At 46.3% G+C, this 19627-nt stretch overlaps 1 protein-coding gene across 6 annotated transcripts in view; it reads left to right on the top strand.

Annotated features, from left to right (window-relative positions):
• The window catches only part of RBMS2 (RNA binding motif single stranded interacting protein 2), a 40600-nt gene that overhangs the window by 12202 nt on the left and 8771 nt on the right, over positions 1–19627 (top strand). For 4 of the 6 annotated variants that reach the window (XM_080935003.1, XM_080935005.1, XM_080935006.1 and 1 more), the window contains 5 exons: positions 8264–8424; positions 12403–12461; positions 13228–13319; positions 14879–15004; positions 15224–15381. In XM_080935003.1, the coding sequence (XP_080791129.1) occupies positions 8264–8424; positions 12403–12461; positions 13228–13319; positions 14879–15004; positions 15224–15381 (596 nt within the window). The remainder of the gene's footprint in view (positions 1–8263; positions 8425–12402; positions 12462–13227; positions 13320–14878; positions 15005–15223; positions 15382–19627) is intronic. The other 2 variants (XM_080935008.1, XM_080935007.1) reach the window with 1 other exon arrangement.

The raw sequence follows: 19627 nt of genomic DNA on the forward strand, positions 1-19627 counted from the left end.
CATTGAAACAAGAAGCTGTAACATTGAAGTTGCCTCGGAGACCCCAAAATGTTCGAGATGCCAGAACCATGAGAAAAGCTGCTACCAGGGAGTGGAAAGTGATGGTTTATATATGCATGGCCCAGGGAGTGGCACTATTAGATGTATGTCACTGTGGTCGTGGGCTTAAGACCCTCACCTTAGCTGCCTGGAAGTCAGTCTTCTACTGGCCGACTTCAGATGAAGATGTGGAACTCTCAGCTCCTCCTGCACCATGCCTGCCTGGATGCTGCCATGTTCCCACCTTGATGATAATGGACTGAACCTCTGAACTTGTAAGCCAGCTCCAATTAAATGTTGTCTTTTATAGAACTTGCATTGGTCATGGTGTCTGTTCACAGCATAAAACCCTAATTAACACAGTGGGACATACATTTATTTATTTATATATATTCCCTTTACCTACTTATTGCTGCCTGTTCTCCTAGTCCCCACCTCACACACTCTCTCTCCATACTCCCTCCCCTTCTCTGAGAGGGTGGGGGCTCCCTTGGGCATCCCCCCACTCTAGCACATTAAATCTCTGCAGGGCTAGGCACATCCTCTTCCACTTTTGGGGGCGCTCAGTTCTTCCTCCAACTCTATATATGAGTAACTGTCACTGACTTCACGTACACCAGAAAGGGCATCAGATTCCACTACAGATAGTTGTGAGCCACCATGTGGTTGCTGGGAATTGAACTCGGGACCTCCAGAAGAGCAGTCAGTGCTCATAACCGCTGAGCCATCTCTCCAGCCTGCCTCCAACTCTTCTATAAGAGTTCTTGAGCTCCAACCAGTGTTTATCTGTGGGTATCTGCATCTGTTTTAGTCAGCTACTGGGCGGATTCTTGGGGGACAGTTATGCTGGGCTCCTGTCAAGTATCAATAGCGTCAGGGACTGGTGCTTGCCTGTTATTTATGTTTTTATGTGAAGTCTTGGGTATGAATAAGAAAGGAAGGGTTGTGGCTTAATGGTGATGTGTTTGTGTGTCATCTTTACAAGAGGTCAGTTGTAGTGGCTGGTTTGACATGTCAACTTGACACAAGCTAGAGTCATCAGAAAGAAAGGAGCCTTGGTTGAAGAAATGCATCCTTGAGGCCCAGGTGTAAGGCATTTTCTCATTTAGCGATCAATGGGGGAGGGCCCAGCCCATTGTGGTGGTCCTAGGTTCTATAAGGAACTGCTGGCATTACAATAGTTCACCACCATGCCCGGCTCCGTTCTTTTGCTTTTCCTGTGAGACTTGAGCCTATGTTGCTTTCTGTTCTCTGCTTGCTTGCTTGTTCTTCACAGATTTACAAAGGAAAACAAGAACTCCTTAGATGGGGAGGGGGCCTGAGGGGGAGGGGGCCTGGGGGTGGGCTCCAAGGGAGGAAGATCTGCAGCCTGTGTTTTAATTACACTTTACTAGTTAAATGCTAAATAAAGCTAAACATATATACTTTTGGGGGAAAAATGTCTAATATCGAAGCGTTGTCCATCCTATTGCTGAAAAATAGTTGACAGCTGAGGAATTATGCAGAAATTAATCTTATTAAATTATGAATGTGATCTTTTCTTATCTGAAGAACGAAGACCTTATGTTAAGTCTGAGATGGGATCCCGGGGAAGTAGCTTGCTGCCATCGTAGGCTCTAAATGCCCATCCCCAGCTCCATTGAAAACTGACTCTGTGAAGCATGCACAGAGTCCCAGCACCCAGGGGGAGAAGTTGGAAGGATCAGATGTTCAAGGTCATCCTTGGCTACTTTCTTAATTCAGGTCATCACAGCCACGTGAAACACCATGACCAATGCAACTTGGGGAGAAGCCTTCTCCAAGTGTCAGGATGCTAGGTTCCTGCCTAAAATCCTATTTACAGAAATAGGATCAGTAAACAGACAAGGTCAAGCTTTAACACTTACCCACCAGGTCAAGCACCACAGCCTTTTCAAGCCTTTAAATCTTGCTGAGGTTTGAAGGTTTTGATCTGAAACATTTTCCTTCCCTTTATTCACGTTGAAAAAATAAGAACTAAGTCACAAGTAGAAATGAAAGGGGATGTTTTAGTATTGATGGAACTAATCTTCAAAAAGACCCTTTGTCAGTCTAGACCTGCAGCCTACTTCTGTAATCCTAGCACTCGGGATGCTAGAGGATCTGGAGTCTAAAACCAGCCTGGGTTACATGAGGCCTGTGTCAAAAACACCAACAACAGACTGTTTACATCTCCAGACCATTGGATGTCCTTTTTTAAAATTTTTATTTATTTATTATATATAAGTACACGGTAGCTGTCCTCAGACACACCAGAAGAGGGCATCAGATCCCATTACAGATGGTTGTGAGCCACCATGTGGTTCCTGGGAATTGAACTCAGGTCCTCTGGAAGAGCAGTCAGTGCTCCTAATCACTGAGCCATCTCTCCAGCCCAAATTGGATGTTCTAATGCTAAACCTAAAACCAGACAGATTCACCGCCCAAGGTGCTATAAAACTAAACTGTTGAGTATCAAGCCCTGGGACAAATGACTGAGGTACCTAGCGGCCAGGTTCTCCCAGCATCTCTCAGACCCCTGTTACAGAGTCCTCCTGCCTCACATACACCTCCCCTTACCCTGAACTCTCCCGGGCATTGGGCTGCCTTCCCTGTATACTCAGCCATCTTGGTGACCCTTTTGGACCTCCTGGCTCTTGCACCCGGTTCTCCCCTCTCTCCCTTCTTTGTCTCCCTCCCTCCCTCCTCCCACATGGCCCACCTCAGTCTTACGGCTTATGTCTACTCTGCACCCTCTGGCTATGTTCTCTCTTTATCTACAGTAGACTGTCTCCTCCTCTATGCCTAGGAGCAGTCATGTGCTTTCCTTCTAATTTATTATTTGCTGAGCCATCTTTCCAGCCCCCAGACCAACTCTTAAATCTAGTAGGATTTTTTAATGAATGGGCTGGATCACTGCCAATTTGGTGAGGGCGGTATTGATCACAGAGAGGGTATTGATCCTGAGCTAGGATCTTGCATTGCTCATATTAGGTAAGTTCTCTGCTACTGAACTAAATCCCCAGCCATAAGGGGGGGGGGGCAGAGGACAAGGAACAGTTCATGCTTTTAAATTTTACCTGCTTTTAAATTACTTATTTATTGAGACGGGGGTCGAATATAAGCCAGGCTGGCCTTGAACTCCTGGTCCTCCTGGCTTTGATTCCCAGTGTTAGGATTACAGGTGTCAATCAGCATTCCTGCTCTTTGCCTATTTTTAAATCTTATTTAAGACCGGATTTAAGCACATTTTAGAAATAGACTTCTTGTTTTATTAATAGAGGCTTGTAGCTGGTGAAAGTCATTGGCAGGTCTGGGTTAGAGGGACAGCAGTGGACAAGTATAGACTTGGGAGCCATGTGACACAAGTCTGTGCTTTGGGAACTCAGTAGCTAAAGCATTTGTCATGCAAGTGTGAGGACCCAGAACCCCAGTCCACCTGACTCTCTAGTTCTCTTTGCAGTCCAGAGCTCTTCTGGCCACCTGGCCTGGCATCTGCATCAGGGAACAAGAAAGAGACCCTGTCTCAAGAACAGTGAGGCTCCACCCGAGGCTGTCCTCTGACCTGCACATACACAGGCACATAAGCACCCATACTCAACATAAATGCACACGTCACATACACACATACAATAGTCCACATCTACTATGTAAACTTGAGGTTAAAGAAAGGTTAAGGCCAGCCTGGCATATACTGTGGGAACATCACAATTTTTTTAAAAAGGTGTCTGCTGCTGAGGCCAGCGAACTGTATGCAGTGCTCAGGGTCCACAATGCAGAAGCAAAGAACTAGCTCCCACAAGTCACCCTCTGACCTCCGTGCTCTTGTGCACATACATATATGCACACACATGATTAAAATCTAAAGCAGAAAAAAGAAAACTAAAGCAGACAAAGTAATGTAAAAACAAGAGCACAAAACCACGTCAACAGGACAGAACAGCTAGACTTTTTTACATATTTTATGATAATTATGCATTTCATAAAATTAAAGAATAATTAATGTGTGGAATAGCAATACTATGGTTTATTTAAAATTTAAAATGCACTGGGCAGTGACAATACATGCTTTTAATCCCAACACTGGGGACGCAGGCGGATCTCTGAGGTCCGACCAGCCTGGTCTGCGGAGTGAGTTCCAGGACAATCAGGGCTATACAGAGAAACCCTGTCTTGAATAACTGACTGACTGACTGACTGACTAACAAATTATAAAATGATAAAGCAGAACCTGATGGCACATGTGTGTGCCTTCCCAGCCCTTGGGAAGTTGGGCAGAAGGATCATGAGGTCAGATTTAGTATCTTAGTATTCTATCTTGTGTGTGTGTGTGTACACATGCTACAGCATGCATGTGGAGATCAGAGGACAAAGGTTCCCTCCACTTGCTTTAATTTGGGTTTGAACTCAGGTCTCCAGGGTGTGCAGGGAATGTCCTTACCTGCTGGCCATTTCTCCAGCCTGATTCAGCATTTTACGTAATTGGTAATAGAATATGTTAACTATACATAAGAGTTTCATTTTTACTTTTTTTAAGACAGTGTCTGTCTGTTTGTCCATCCGTCCGTCTATATGTCAGACGGGTAGCTCTGGCTGTCCTGGAACTCACTCTGTAGACCAGGCTAGCCTTGAACTTGGAGCTCTGCCAGCTTCTGTGTCACTGTGGCTGTCTGTACATCTGTACACACACAGTCTGTCACTGTAACCCTTCCCTCCTCTCAGCTGTCTGACTTTCTAATTAGATGTGTCCCACTGAGTTTCACCAGGGTTGTTTACAGGACCATGTGCACTTTGCCAACATTTACCCTCTTCTGAGCTTGCTGCCCTTGTCCTGGGAAAATGTAGACGTCTTTTTGAAACTTCTCTCCCAGGAATTGCTTATTGCTTCATGTTCTTTATCTACTTTGCTTGGATCCTCACTAGCACATACTTTTCTTCGTTTTTTTTATCTATTTTTATTTCATATGCATTGGTGTTTTGCCTGCAGGCATGTCTGCGTGAGGGTGTCTGTTCACCTGGAACTGGAGTTACAGGCATTTTTTTTTTTTTTTTTTGAGTATTACAAAAGTTTATTTAGCAAAAAGTTTCATATGAAAATGTTCATGACCTAATTCTACATCGCAATCAAACAGGCCTTTGGGGAGGGATGTGGATACACTTCTGAACACTGCTTAGACTCCTTGCACGGCTTCTAACATGATGCTGCTGGTTCCTCGCATGGCCACCATCCCAGTGTTCTGTGGCCTGCCGGTCACTGTCCCCACATGCTCACCAGTCACAAGGTTCATGAAGGGATCAAAGCCCCGCAGTATTCCTTGTACACGCCTGCCACCGTTTAACTTCAGCAATCACTTCTTGTCCATAAACTTCTTCAGTTCAGGAAGGTGGGCTTTGCTCATGGCAATTCCTCAGCGGGCCGGGCACAACAGCGAAGGGGTCTGAAGACAGTTTTGAGTTGCCGTGGGGGTGCTGGGAATTGAACCTGGGTCCCCGTCACCCACTTCTCATTCTGATAGTTTTTTAGGTTGTGAGCTCTAACTTGTAAATTCCTCCTGGGAGTGTATTCAAATACATTGTGGGCAGACATAGTTGGGCACTCAGCCAGTGAAGCTGACCCAGGAGGGGTCTGAGGTCACACTGGGCTGTATAAATAGTTCACATGGGCTTATAAGAGCAGTAATGACTATGAAGACACTCAAACAAGCAGAGATGCCCAGAAGAGGCTCAGGCCAACCCATCTGCCTGGAAGAGACACTCCCAGCCTACTGAGCTGGCTGCAGGTGTCCAACTTCTGGACACCTATGCTGGGGTGAATATGGGCTGTCGTTGAATCGTTTCTGCTTCTGAAAGTAGCCCCTCACTCATACTTCTGTAGATAACGCCAATAAAACCTGTTGGTTTACTAAACTGAATTTTGAAAGTTAAAGGCCTGCCTGGGCAACTTAGCTCATTCCTCAAAACACAAAGTAAAAAGGACTGAAGATGTAGCCCTTTACTAACATATAGTCAAGGCTGGTTCAGTCCCCAGCAGCACAGGAATCAAAGGCACTGGGAGAGATTCCACCCATTCTGTTAATGATTCTTTACAGGATCAGTCAGTATGTACGTGGAGTGGGCAATTCAAGAATTCACTGAATGACTGAAACACCCCAGAGGGTCTCATGAGCAACTAGTGGAGAATCCATTACTGCTCAGAGAATGTGGACCTTCCCTTATTTGGAAGTATTCTGACTGGAACTCAAGCAAGATATCCATTTATGTTACACAACCTAGAGGCCACTAGCTTCAGGACATATTGTATGGATCATTCATGGCCAGTTGCTGTCATAATTAAGTTAGACCTCTGGGTGAATTGGTGAGACTGTAGGTTTTAAGAATATCCCATAAGTTCATTTCTCTCATCTTCACAAATGCCTTTGCCTACTCTGTACCAGGAACTATGACTTCACATATGGAAAGGCTTTTCTTTTGCCCTAGTGGTTAAAAATGAAGTTAAGGGACCCAGGTCAAGAAAGAATTTGGCAAATGAGTGGCCACTGGAGCTTTGAATTGTAGCTGGGTGTGGTCACACACATCAGTAATCCCAGCATCCAGGATATGAAGCCAGCATTTAAAACTAGCCTGCGGGGCTGGAGAGGTGGCTCAGTGGTTAGAGCACTGACTGCTCTTCCAGAGGTCCTGAGTTCAAATCCCAGCAACCACATGGAGGCTCACAACCATTTGTAATGAGATCTGATGCCCTCCTTTGGTGTGTCTGAAGACAACTACAGTGTACTCATATAAATAAAATTTAAAAAATTTAAAAAAGTAGCCTGGGATATATGGGATCCTGTCTGAACCAGGAACAACACAAAGGACTTTTGAATCCTACCTGTTTACTTTAAGGGCCTAGAGCAAACCTTAGCTCTTTGATATTCTTCCTTCTTCCATTAAGAATATTCCATTTCCTAGTCCCTCCTACATGAGACTCTCACCTATTAAGTGAACATACTTGGTTTGTGTCATCTTTCTGGAAAGACAGACAAGTGTTACTTAGGAGATTTCTCTTGGACTCTCTTTTATTGTTTGCTTTTACCTCATAGCCTTGGCTGGCCTGGACTTTGCTTTGTACACCAGGTTGTTCTGAAATTCATAGAGACCCTCCTGCCTCAGCCTCCAAACGACTGGTATTAGAGGCTTGTGACTCCACACAGGGTTTGTTGTTGTTTGTTTGAGAGGCGGGGTCTCTCACTGAACCTGGGCCTGAATTTGGTTAAGCTGGCTGGCCAGTGAGCTCACCTGTCTCTCTTCCTAGTGCTGGAGTTAACAGATGTGTGTCACCCAGCTTTCTGAATGGTTGCTAAGGGTCTGAACTCAGGACCCCTTTATAACCAAGCCATTTCCCTAGCCCCAACATTTCTGTTACTATCCAAGTTTGCAACAATGTTCAACCTACTACAAGTATCAGGTGGGACTCTTTCCTGTTACTGCTTGAATATTTTTGTGTTTAAATTATTTCTATCCCTTATGATTTCAAAAGTTCTGGACTTGAGAGGCAGTCAGTCATCTGACCATGTTCTGCAACATATTTATGATTACAAACATCCTTATTGCACTACAGGGCACTCTTCTCCCAAACAGGTTCATTTATTCTAATTACTCCTGGCTGACAGCTAAGATAACTGTGTATTCTATCCTTTTATAGTAGAGAAATTCTTATGACTTTTATAATTATTTAATTTTTTTTTGCCTGTTTGGGTTTTTTTCAAAACAGGTACAGGGTTTCTTTGTGTATCCCTGGCTGTCCTGGACTTTTCTCTGTAGATAAGGCTGGCCTCAAACTCACAGAGATCCAGTTCCCTCTGCCTCACAAGTCCTAGGATTAAAGGCACCACCACTGCCTGTCTAAATAATTTATATAGTATATTTTATATATTTATTGTGTGCATTTGTGCATACAAGTGTGTGCACATGTGTGTGTGGGCATGCACAGTACATATGAGGTCAGAGGACAACTCCTAGGAGTCTGTTCTTTACCTACCCTGTGTGCATCAGACTCTGCCTATTATGTTTGGTGGTTGCACTTTACACGCAGAGCCACTGAGATGGCCTATCTTACCGTTCTTTTTAACTGTTTTATTCCCATTGCTGTTAATATTTTGTGTCTGTTTCCACTGAGTCTTTCTCAGCTTCTAGCGGGTAAATGCACATTTTTTTTCTGACCTTCTCTCTTCATGTCTCTTTGCAGCTATATGTGGCTCAGCAAATGGCACCTCCGAGTCCAAGGAACGGCACCCCTAACAGCAGCAGCGGGAGTAGCGGGAATGACCAGCTGAGCAAAACCAACCTGTATATCCGAGGACTGCAGCCAAGCACCACTGACCAGGACCTGGTGAAGCTGTGTCAGCCGTGAGTTGCAATCCCAGTACGGAGGCTTCCAGGATAGCGCAGACTCACAGTCGCCAGCTTCTTGCCACATGTCCTTAGCATGAATTGCAATAGCATCACGCTTCTACCCCATAGTCACGGCACATCCCAGGACACTCACATGCTGTTTATTTATTTTTTATTTTTTTGGCTTTGTGGTTTTGAGACAGTGTCTCATGGATCCTAGGCTGGTTTCAAATGAGGTCAACGTAAGGGAGAAAGGGTTCCTTTGGGCTCAGAGCTTGCTCTACAGTTTGTTGCGCTGGGGAGTTCAGGTGAAGGAGCTTGAGGCAGAAGGTCACATCACACCCACAACCAGGAGGAAAGCTGCTTGCTGCTGTTCAGCTCCCTTTCTGCATTTATGTCGTCCTGGATCCCAGCCCAGGACCTCAGTACCCACAGTGGTTAAGGCCCTCACAGGCATGCTAGGTGCCTGTGTCCCAGGTGACCTCAGACTCTCTCAAGAGGCTTTTCCCACCATACCTGGCTATACCAGTTTTTATTTTATTTATTTTAATTTTTATCCATTTTAATTTATAGGTATGTTTATGTGCTTGTGTAGGTTTATGTGCACCATATATATCTGAAACCAGAGGGCATCTGATGCTCTGGAACTGGAGTTACAAGCAGCTGTGAGCCACTTAATGTGGATGCTGGGAATTGAACCCAGATCCTCTGGAATAGCAGCCATCTCTGCTGAGCTATCTCTCCAGCCCCTTTACTATCTGTTCTTGTTTATTTATTCTGTTGTTGAAAGTATTTACATTGTTACTAATTTATGGCTATTATGAATCAGGTAGTATGCTGGAAACTTAACCCTTGGTCTGCATGCCTGCGAGCTTGCCTGTGTAAAAATCAATCAAACAAGCAGGGCTATGGTAGCGCTCAACTTTAATCCCAGCACTTGGGAGGCAGGGAAAACAGGTGAATCTGTTTCTGAGTTCCAGACCGGCCTGGTCTACAGATCGAGTTCCTGAGCAGCCAGGACTATGCGGAGAAACTCTATCTCAGAAATAAAATAAAGTAAAATAAAAAAGGAAGAAACAAACCAGTCAAACAAAAATGTAGAAGTTCAGGGTGAAGGCATGGGTTGGGTGGAGCCGGATGGCGGGGAGGGGCCGGCCTCTCTAAGAAGGGCGGGCTTCTGCTCAGAAGGACTTCCTGCCTGTGTTCCAGGGATCTCTTCCTGGGTTGCTGGATCACAGACTCTGGTGGGCCGGAAGGAGAGGTGTGGCCTGGGACTGGAACTTCTGGTTCTCGCAAAGGGGCTCCTGTGGAGGAGGCGCACTGGCCCAGCTGTTGCCAGCTGCGGTGGAAACTCTAGCTCAAAGTCTCAGGCTGCTGGGCCACAACCGGCTCCAGCCTGGGGCCTTGATGGGGATAGCAGCTTGAATGTCCTTTGGCCGACAGTCACTTAGGATTTTTTGCTTAAAAGATCCAAGGACTGCTGGGCCCCACCTCCTTTTAATATGCTCTTTTCTCAACCTCCAGGGCATCCCCCAGCTTATTTTGTCTAATAATCCTTTGGGTCCCAGAAGCTGGACTGGAGAAGGAGGCAGCCAGGGGATAAAAACAAACTAATCAGTCATCCATGTTCTTTAGGACTAGGAGGACAGATTTATTTTATTTTAAATGCTTGTTTGGAGTATTAGTCTCAAATTTAGTTTTTGCCCACTGTTTCTCTTCTGCCCCCGAATTTCTGACTTCGCTCATGGTTGCTGTCCGTCGCCATTTTCACACTCCTGGGATACAATGTAGCAGCTTTTCCCCAGTAGGATACTTCTGACTTAACCCGAGATCTGCACTATGTCATGACTAAGCTCTGCCAGCTGTCCTGGCCCCTGCTGCCAACAGGGTTTTCCAAAAAGCTGGAAAAACACAAGTCTCATAAAATACAGAGTGAAAACATGTCACAGACTAATTTAACTCATTCATAAGGCGGCAAGGTGGAAAAACCAGGTCAAAGAGCACGAGGAGTTATTTGTTGGCACCAGAATGTTGGGACAAGGTTGCTGTGGTGAGGCCGGGATGTAGGAGGAGGCCACAGGACTTGTCTGAGGTCAGTCCTACTAGAAAGTAGCAGAGTTAGGATTTGAGACAAAGAATTTGGCTCAGGCTGGCCTGTTGGGATCAGGTTGGTCTCCACCCAAGAGTGTTCAGAGTAGGGGATCAGAGGAAGCATGTTTGTTATTTTTTTAAAAGATTTGTTTATTATATATAAGTACACTGTAGATGACTTCAAGACACACCAGAAGGGGGTATCCGATCTCATTACAGATGTTTGTGAGCCACCATGTGGTTGCTGGGAATTGAACTCAGGACCTCTGGAAGAGCAGTCAGTGCTCTTAACCGCTGAGCCATCTCTCCAGCCTGTCATTTTTTTTTAAATGCTCATTTTAACCGTATTATTTATGTATGTGGATGTTTTGCCTGTGTGTCTGTGCACTGTGTGTATACATGGTGCCCATAGACAGGTGCTAAGAATCAAACCAGGTCCTAGTGTTCTTACCTGTCGAGTCATCTCTTTGGATTTCTTTTTATTATTTTTAATAGGATGAATGGTGTTTGTCTAAAACAAAAGTAAAATCAAAAATTATTTCTACTAGCTGGATGGTGGCACACACCTTTAATCCCAGCACTCTGGAAGCAGAGGCAGTGGAGTTTGCTAGTCCCTGGGAGTTTGAGGCTAGCCTGGTCTATAAAATGAGTTTTAGGGCAGCCAGAAATACACACAGGAACCCAGTCTTGAAACACTAAAGAAAAAGGAAAAGAAAGGAAAGAATTATTGCTGTTACTCTAGGAATTCCAATGGAGTTTGGCCTTTAGGTACTTGCTCCATGTGTGTGTGGCTGAGCTTCTTTCCCCAAAAGTGACCTAAAGGGCACAAATGTATTAGTATTGTAAGATCTGTGGTCACTCTTTCATGTGGTGCCTTTGTGGGGTTAGGGTTATAATAAGGACACTGTGACAGCTGCTCTTACTGATGAAGTTAGACTAAAAGCACCAACAGCAATTTCAGTGAAGAAGGGTGTGCGTTAGCCACAGTGTGAGGGGAACGGACTGTCATGGTGGACAGGATCTGTGGCAAGAATGTGGATGGTCACTCTGATGTCAGCAAAGCAAAGGGCAGCGGGGGAGGGCTAGGCAGTAAAGTGCCTGTGACCCGTTCACTCAGTGAGACTTTACCCCTTTAAGCAGTGTCAGCAGCCGGGGACCAGTGTTCAACCACAGGACATATGGGGACATTTCCAATGAAAAGCACACCAGCCTCCGAGATTGCTAAAGTACACGTCTGGGTATGCCAGGGACGATAAAAGGAAGCAGGGGAATCCTGCGTGAAGAGAAGGGACAGATGTTTATACTCCCCCTCCCTCCCCTTTCCCATGCCGGGAGCTGTGTTTCAATCTGCCCACCATGCTGGACTGAAACCATGAACTGAAATCTTGAGCCAAAATAAAAAGTGTTTATTGGAGGCATTTTGTTGCAGGGATGAAAATTAACATGGTGGGTTTTTTGTTTTGTTTGTTTTTTAGACAAAGCTATATAGAGGCCTTACTATCCTAGAACTCATATAGACCAGGCTGGCCTCTAACTCAGAGATCCACCTGCCTCCGCTCCTGAGCACTGGGGTCAAAGGTATGTGCTGTGTGCCACCTCTTACTGCACAGGTAGCATTTTAACTAACCTGGTTTTGGGTTTTTTACTTTGTCTTCATATAATGAGTAGAAAAGCTTGTGCCACTAGGAGCAGAGAAGGAAAGGGCCTGGAGTAATCTAAATGTCTTCATCTTTGTCCTGGAACTTTCTCTGTACACCTGGCTGGCCTCCGAGTCTCAGAGATCTGTCTGCTTCTGCCTCCTGAGTGCTGGGTTCAAAGGTCTGCACCACCACACGGGCTTTTCTGTGTGGTTTGTAATCCCTGCCCCCCAGATCATCACCTTGCATTTTCCCTTTCTTTTAGGTATGGCAAGATTGTCTCCACTAAGGCCATCCTGGACAAGACCACAAACAAGTGCAAAGGTGAGAGAGGGAACAGCTGCTCTCTATCCCTGTCTCCTGCTGTGGGAATGTGGGCAGCCAGCGCCTGGGAGGAGTTGGAGGTTTGGGGCTAAAGGCCTACAGGTATTTAGACTCATTGTGACTGGAGAGCTGTTACTGAAAATGCTGTTGGGGTGGTGCTGGCAGAACACTGTGTGGCATTCAGTCCCCCGAGTGTGTTCAGCTCCCTCTGGGTTAAGTGTCTTCCTGGGTGGGAAGGTGCACAGGGAGAAGTTTCTAATCGTCTGTGTAAACACCTTTTCAGGGAGTTGGGAACACAGCCCAGTAGGTGTTTTTTCCCCAATGCTGAATAGTCGTGGAGGGGTTTGAACATTTCTGAGAAAGGACTGTTTCCATCTGGTATCTGCTTGCTCGGCTGTATTCCTTCCTCCCTAGCATTCCTGGGGGCTGTCTGGAGAAGAAATGGAGGACCTTTAGAAGTTCATGAAGTCTAGGATTTAATATCTCAGGTCTGATGCTCTAGGTTCTTAATGAGGACTATAAAAGAAGAATATAATAAATAATATAAATATCACAGAATATAATAAATAAAAGCAGAGTACCACAAGGTCTTCTCATTTCCCTGGATATCCTCAGCCACAGAGAGGGCCTGAGCTCTGGTGAGGGTCACATGGACAGTCATCTGAAAACTCTCAATCTCTCTTCCCCTGCTCCATCATTTACATGGACCATAACTCTTCTGTCTCCTGAAAAGCCTGGGCCCCTTGTGACGCTGTTTCCATTGCAGGCTATGGCTTCGTGGACTTCGACAGCCCGTCTTCAGCACAGAAGGCTGTGACTGCACTGAAAGCCAATGGCGTGCAGGTGCAAATGGCAAAGGTAGGGTAGTGCTTAGGGTAGTGCCCGCCCCTCCCCCACCCCACCTGCTACTTCCCCAGGGGTTACGGCAGCACCCAAGTGCTTAGGAAAATGAAAGTGATGAGCAAGAATTGTCTTCAGTGCTAAAGTGTGTGTGTGTGTGTGTATGTGTGTGTGTGTGTGCGTGTCTGTGTGCATGCCAAGTGTGGCACCACCTGATGTGGATGATGGTAATTGGACTCAGGTCCCTGCCATCTCTAACCCTCTGTAGTGCTTTCTGATAGCACCTGGACACAGACATGACAGGCCAGGGTCCACCTGAGCTGCTGGAGTGTGTGCTGTGTGTGGCCGTCGGAGAGGCAGCCTCTCAGCACTGCACCCAGGCCCCACTTTCCTAGCACAGATGGTTATAGTTTTGCAACATTCTCTGAAGAAGCCAGTTGTGCAACTCAGGTTCTGAAGAGTGCTTTCCATGGCCTACCCTTTTCATGGGGTAGGGTGTGAGCTGGGAAAGGGTTGGGAAAAGGGAAGGAAGCTGTAAGAAAGGAAGAAGCTGTATCTCCTGCTTTGACCCCTGATATGAAAATGTTGTACGCTCATTCTCCCTCCCCCACGTAAATCCCTAGAAAGCTAGAAACCTTTCTGAAATCCCTTCAACCAGGGAAGATGGTTCTCTTGCTGTGGAGTTACCTAGAATGCTCTGAAGAGGCTGAAAAGAGCAGGCATTTCGTAACTAGAGTTACAGTGGGTTGTACATCACCATGTAGGTGCTGGAATTTGAACTCAGGACCTCTGGAAGAGCAGCCAGTGCTCTTAACCACTGAGCCATCTTTCCAGCCCCAACATTCTATTCTCTAGTGGTTGAAGGAAATATGAAGCTAGGTGTGATGTCTCAGGTCATCCCAGCACTAGGGAAGTGGAGAAGAATAGTGAGAGTTTGTTTGAGGCTAGCCTGAGCTACAGAGTGAGACCTTGTCTTAAAAGAAAAAGGAGAGAAGAGGAGGATGAAGAAAAGGAAGAGGAGGAGGAAGAGGAGAGAGAGCTGAGTGTAGACAGTACACTGGCTGTTCTTCCAAAGGTCCTGGGGTCAGTTCCCAGCATCTGCCATTACCTTAAAGGCATCTTAAGTCTAGTTCCAGGGAAGAGCCTGAATGGACTCTGTGTGTACATCATACACAGACATACATGCAGGCAAAACCAAAAAAAAAAAGCAAAACAAAAAAACCCATATGTAAGATGAAAAATAAATTTTAGGGAAAGAAACGGAAGTTGAAAGTGGGATGAAGGTTGCGGAAACCACTGACTAAGGCCGTGATAATTCACAGGTTTGAGCTGCTCTGGAGCAGGCGTGTGCATACGCCCGTGATCCCAGCACCTGGGAAAAGGAGACAGGATCAGGAATTCAAACTCAAGCCCTTGGGTGGACCTGCCACTGAGCATTCAGCCCTCAAGGGCCCCATCCTACCCCTAGTGTAGCCTTTCCCTGTGGCTCCCAAACACTGTTGGGGATAGACCATTGCACACTACACCCTGGCCCTTCTGTCTCCTTCTCCCTCCTCCTGCTTCCCTTCCTTCCGCAGTGGCCAGTCTGCTGTGGTAGACGAAGAACCATGGAGTACACAGTCAGGAGAAGGGAATCTAACCTCAGGGCCAGGCTTCAGGGCAAGAGGAAAACTTGTTTCGTCTGCTTCTTAAAGAGACAGCTGGTTGGTGGTTTGTGTTACTGGATTGTTCAGCAGTAGACAAATATTGTAATTGTTCTTCTTGGACTAGTACATGGTGATGGGACTGAGTTTTACAAATAGAAGATTCTCTTTGTTTGAATCCCTCCCAGTGTTTCTTTTCTCAAATGTTGTTCTGTACACAAGGGCTGTGGATGGGATGTGGAATAAGATGTGAACCTGTCTTCACTTTCATGTTCATAGCAACAGGAACAAGACCCGACAAATTTATACATCTCAAACCTCCCACTGTCAATGGATGAGCAAGAACTGGAGGGGATGCTGAAGCCCTTTGGCCAGGTTATCTCCACCCGGATCCTTCGGGACACTACTGGGGCCAGCAGAGGGGTTGGCTTTGCAAGGTAAGGGATGAACGAGAGTGGCTAACAAGCAAAACTAGGAAGCAACACATGCACAGAATCACACATACAGATGTGCGCACACACACAGAATCACACAGATACACAGATGCACACAAACACACACATAGATGCACACATAGACACACATATAGATACCTACACACACACAGATGCACACTAGATATATACAAATACACACATAGACACACAGGCACACACACACACATAGATACACAGTCACACACATACACAGACACACAGTGCCCTTCCCCCTAACTGGACCAAAATAATGGTTAAAAATACCTAATAAGAGCCAGCAAAATGACCCAGCAGGTAAAAGTGCTTGCCACCAAGCCCGATGACCTGAGTTTGATCCCTGGAACCCACAGTGTGGAAGGAGAGAACTGACCTCAGCAGGTGGGCCTCTAACCTTCACATGTGCTATGGCTTCGCACATACATGATACATACATAAATACAATATAAATTGTCTAAACCCTTGGTAGTAAATCAAGTGTGTGTGTGTGTGTGTGTGTGTGTGTGTGTGCGCGTGTGTGCTGAATATTGAACTAAGGGCCTGGCATGTAACTTGAACTAGCTGCAATCCTCCTGCCTCTGCCTCCCAGATGCTGGGATTCTGGGCGTGCTCCACCGCACCTCACCTCTCTCTCTCAGCATCCTTTTCCCCACTGCCTCTGCTAACCTGGCTTCTGTTGCTTTGATTCTGTTCACTTACAGCTGAGCGTTCCCATCTCACCTCACTTAAACTCTGTCAGGCCCGAGATTGCAGGAGGGGGAGGAACAACTCCCCTTATTGTCAGAACAGACAGCAGAGCTGAGACCTGGTCCGCAGATTGGAGGGATGGAGCGGAAGGTTTGCACCCTAGAGCAGCCTGTGTGTAGTGTCTGCCCTGTGTTGTAGGACATTTCTGAGTCTTAGCCTCTGCAGGAATTACTTACGGGTTTGTCCTTCTCTAGGCTCCTGGGCTCCTGTGTCTGAGCCTCACCTGATCCTAGTCTACCTAAAAATGATTTAATTTTTTTTTTAAGATTTATTTATTTCATGAATGTGGGTACACTGTCAGCGTTCCCAACCGCTGAGCTATCTCTCCGGCCCTGATTTACTTTTTAAATTATTTTTGTTTTAAGATTTTATTTGGGTGCTAACACGGTCGATGAGCACGTAAAGATGCTTGCTGCAGAGCCTACCAACATAAGTCTCACCTCCCCTCACATGCCCAAGCATGCATTAAATAAATACACGTGAAAAACTGTCACAAAGGATTTTGAGACGGGCACAATTCTAATACTCGGGAGACAAGGACGGAGAAGCCGCAAGTTCCTCGGCTGCTATCTGGAAGGCTGTGGTTACCAGGCTGGCCACACCACATTATGAGACCCGTCTCAACACAGGCTGGGGGCGGAGCCTTGGGTAGAGTACTTGCCTAGTGGGCTTGAACCAGCAGTTTGATCTCCCCATGGAGTACAGTGGGTGTCTAGTGACATTTCAGCACTTTGGATGTGGAGGTGGGAATGTGAGATGTTGAAGGTGAACCTAGGTTACAGGAGACTCTCTTCAAAAAATAAAACAACAACAACAAAAAGCCCAAACCCAAAACTGTTTGGTGTTGTAATCCTGTAATCCCCATGTGTGGAAAGTTTACAGTCAGCCCAAGTTGATGTTTTTTAAAGGGTCTGTCTCAAAAACAACAATGGAAGCCGGGCAGTGGGGGTGAGGGCCTTTGGTCCCAACACTCAGGAGGCGATGTGTGCTCAGGGCCAGCCTGCTCTATAGGTTGAGTTCCAGGGCTAGCCTGCTCTATAGGTCGAGTTCCAGGGCCAGCCTGCTCTATAGGTCAAGTTCCAGGGCCAGCCTGCTCTATAGGTCGAGTTCCAGGGCCAGCCTGCTCTATAGGTTGAGTTCCAGGACCAGCCTGCTCTATAGGTCGAGTTCCAGGGCCAGCCTGCTCTATAGGTCGAGTTCCGGGACAGCCTGCTCTATAGGTTGAGTTCCAGGACCAGCCTGCTCTATAGGTTGAGTTCCAGGACCAGCCTGCTCTATAGGTCAAGTTCCAGGGCTAGCCTGCTCTATAGGTTGAGTTCCAGGGCTAGCCTGCTCTATAGGTTGAGTTCCAGGACCAGCCTGCTCTATAGGTCGAGTTCCAGGGCTAGCCTGCTCTATAGGTCGAGTTCCAGGGCCAGCCTGCTCTATAGGTTGAGTTCCAGGGCTAGCCTGCTCTATAGGTTGAGTTCCAGGGCTAGCCTGCTCTATAGGTCGAGTTCCGGGACAGCCAAGGTTCTGTCACACAGAAGAAACTCTTCTCTCAAAAAAGCAAATAAAAAAAAAAAAAAAAGAAAAAAAAAACAACAGAAACTAACCAAGGCCTGATCTTTACTCAGATGGGAGGGATCACTTGAAATTCAATTGAGAGTTCAGTAAATCAGCAAATCAGTTGATTAAAAAGGTATTTAAAATATCCAACAAGTGAGTTTCACTTGAAAGGAGATTCTGTTAGTTGTTAGTCATTCTTAGCTTAAAGGTCTGGGCCCTTTTATGTTTTAGTCTCTTTTCTGCTCAGACTGAGGGTGAAGTAGGTATCGTGGCCACACTGTGATTCTAACATTTGGGAGATACATGAGACCCTGTCTCAAAGAACAGCTCCTCTTCCCCAATAAAACAGAGGCTGTGGCAAAAAAAAAAAAAAAAAAAAATCTGAACAGGATCAGTCTGAGTAGCGCCACCTAATGGCAACTGTAGGTAATACAAGAGGAAGAGTAACTAGATTTTTGGCTCACACAGTCTGTTTTCTGAGACAAGGTTCTATATGTCACCCGGCTGCCCTCAAACTCACTTGGGCCATTGTGCCAAGCTAGTCTTTACACATCTGGGCAGATGTTCTCTGCTTTCTGAGTCTATGGAAACCCTCAGTTATCACAGCACTTCCCCCTCCGCACCAGGAAGATACTGAGCATGTTAATTAATTAAATGGCCAAACAGTTCGGGGTGGGTTTTCTTGCTTGTTTATGGAAGGGCTTTAGTATGTTGTATGTTGGCCTGGCTTTTCTGTGGGTACCGGGGATTGAACACAGATTCTGTGTTGGAATGGCAAGCACTTTACCAAGTGGGCTATCTCCTCTTCCTTCTGTCTGTTTGTCTGTTTGTCTTCTTTGCTTCATTCATGCTTGGCCAGCACCTACCATTAGGAAAGAGGGTGTAGTGGGGTTCCCTGTGATCCTAGCACTCAGGTAGAAGTGGGCGGCAGAGCCAGCCTGGTGTACAGAGTAAGTTCCAGGCCAAACAAGCTTGCGCAGTGAGACCCTGTCAGACAAAACCCATGACAGACGAGTTCACGCATGCTCACTTGCCTGTTTAGGCGCAGTTTGCTTTCTCCACTCTGACACAGTTTAGGGCCTAGGGAATGGTACCGCCCGGGTGAATTAATGGAAGACAGTCCCTGGGAGACATGCTAACAAGCTCACAGGGCAACCCAGTACAGACGGTTCTTTACATAGACTCACCAGCAGCTGGGATTAAACACTGTGTTTTGCTTATTCACTTGTGTTTCTATTACATTTTATTTGTTAATTTGTTACGTGTGTGTGTGTGTGTGTGTGTGTGTGTGTGTGTGTTGAATATTGAACTAAGGGCCTGGCATATAACTTGAACTAGCTGCAATCCTCCTGCCTCTGCGTCCCAGATGCTGGGATTCTGGGCGTGCTCCGCCACGCCTCACCTCACAGCGTGCCCCATAGCAGGAGCTGAGAGTCAGGGGACAACTTTTAGGAATCAGTTTTTCTCTCTTACCATGTGGGTTCCAAGGATCAAACCCATGTCATTAGACTTGCCAACAAGCTCCCTGACCTGCTGAGCCATCCTGCCAGCCCAAGTACAGAGCTGCTGAAATCCCAGCATGTGAATACTGAGACAGGGGCTTCTCCTGTTTAGAGCTAACATGGCCTATACAACAAGATTTCCATCTCAGAAAATCCAAACCAAGCAGGAGCTGCTCAGCAGTCTTTGTGGCTGACATTTCCTGCTCTGACTTACAGCCTTGGGTGGTGAGTGGCCTCTTCTGCATCGCTTATGGGACGAGACCCCTCATGCCCTTTAAAAGGCATTTATTTATGACAGGTGGTGGTGGCACACACCTTTAATTCCAGCACTCAGGAGCAGAGGCAAGTGGGTTCAAGGCTGGCCTTGTCTGCAAAGTAAATTCCAGAACAATTAGGGCTACACAGAGAAACCC

Source organism: Micromys minutus (genome assembly GCF_963924665.1).
Source record: "Micromys minutus genome assembly, chromosome: 22".
NCBI lineage: Eukaryota > Metazoa > Chordata > Mammalia > Rodentia > Muridae > Micromys > Micromys minutus.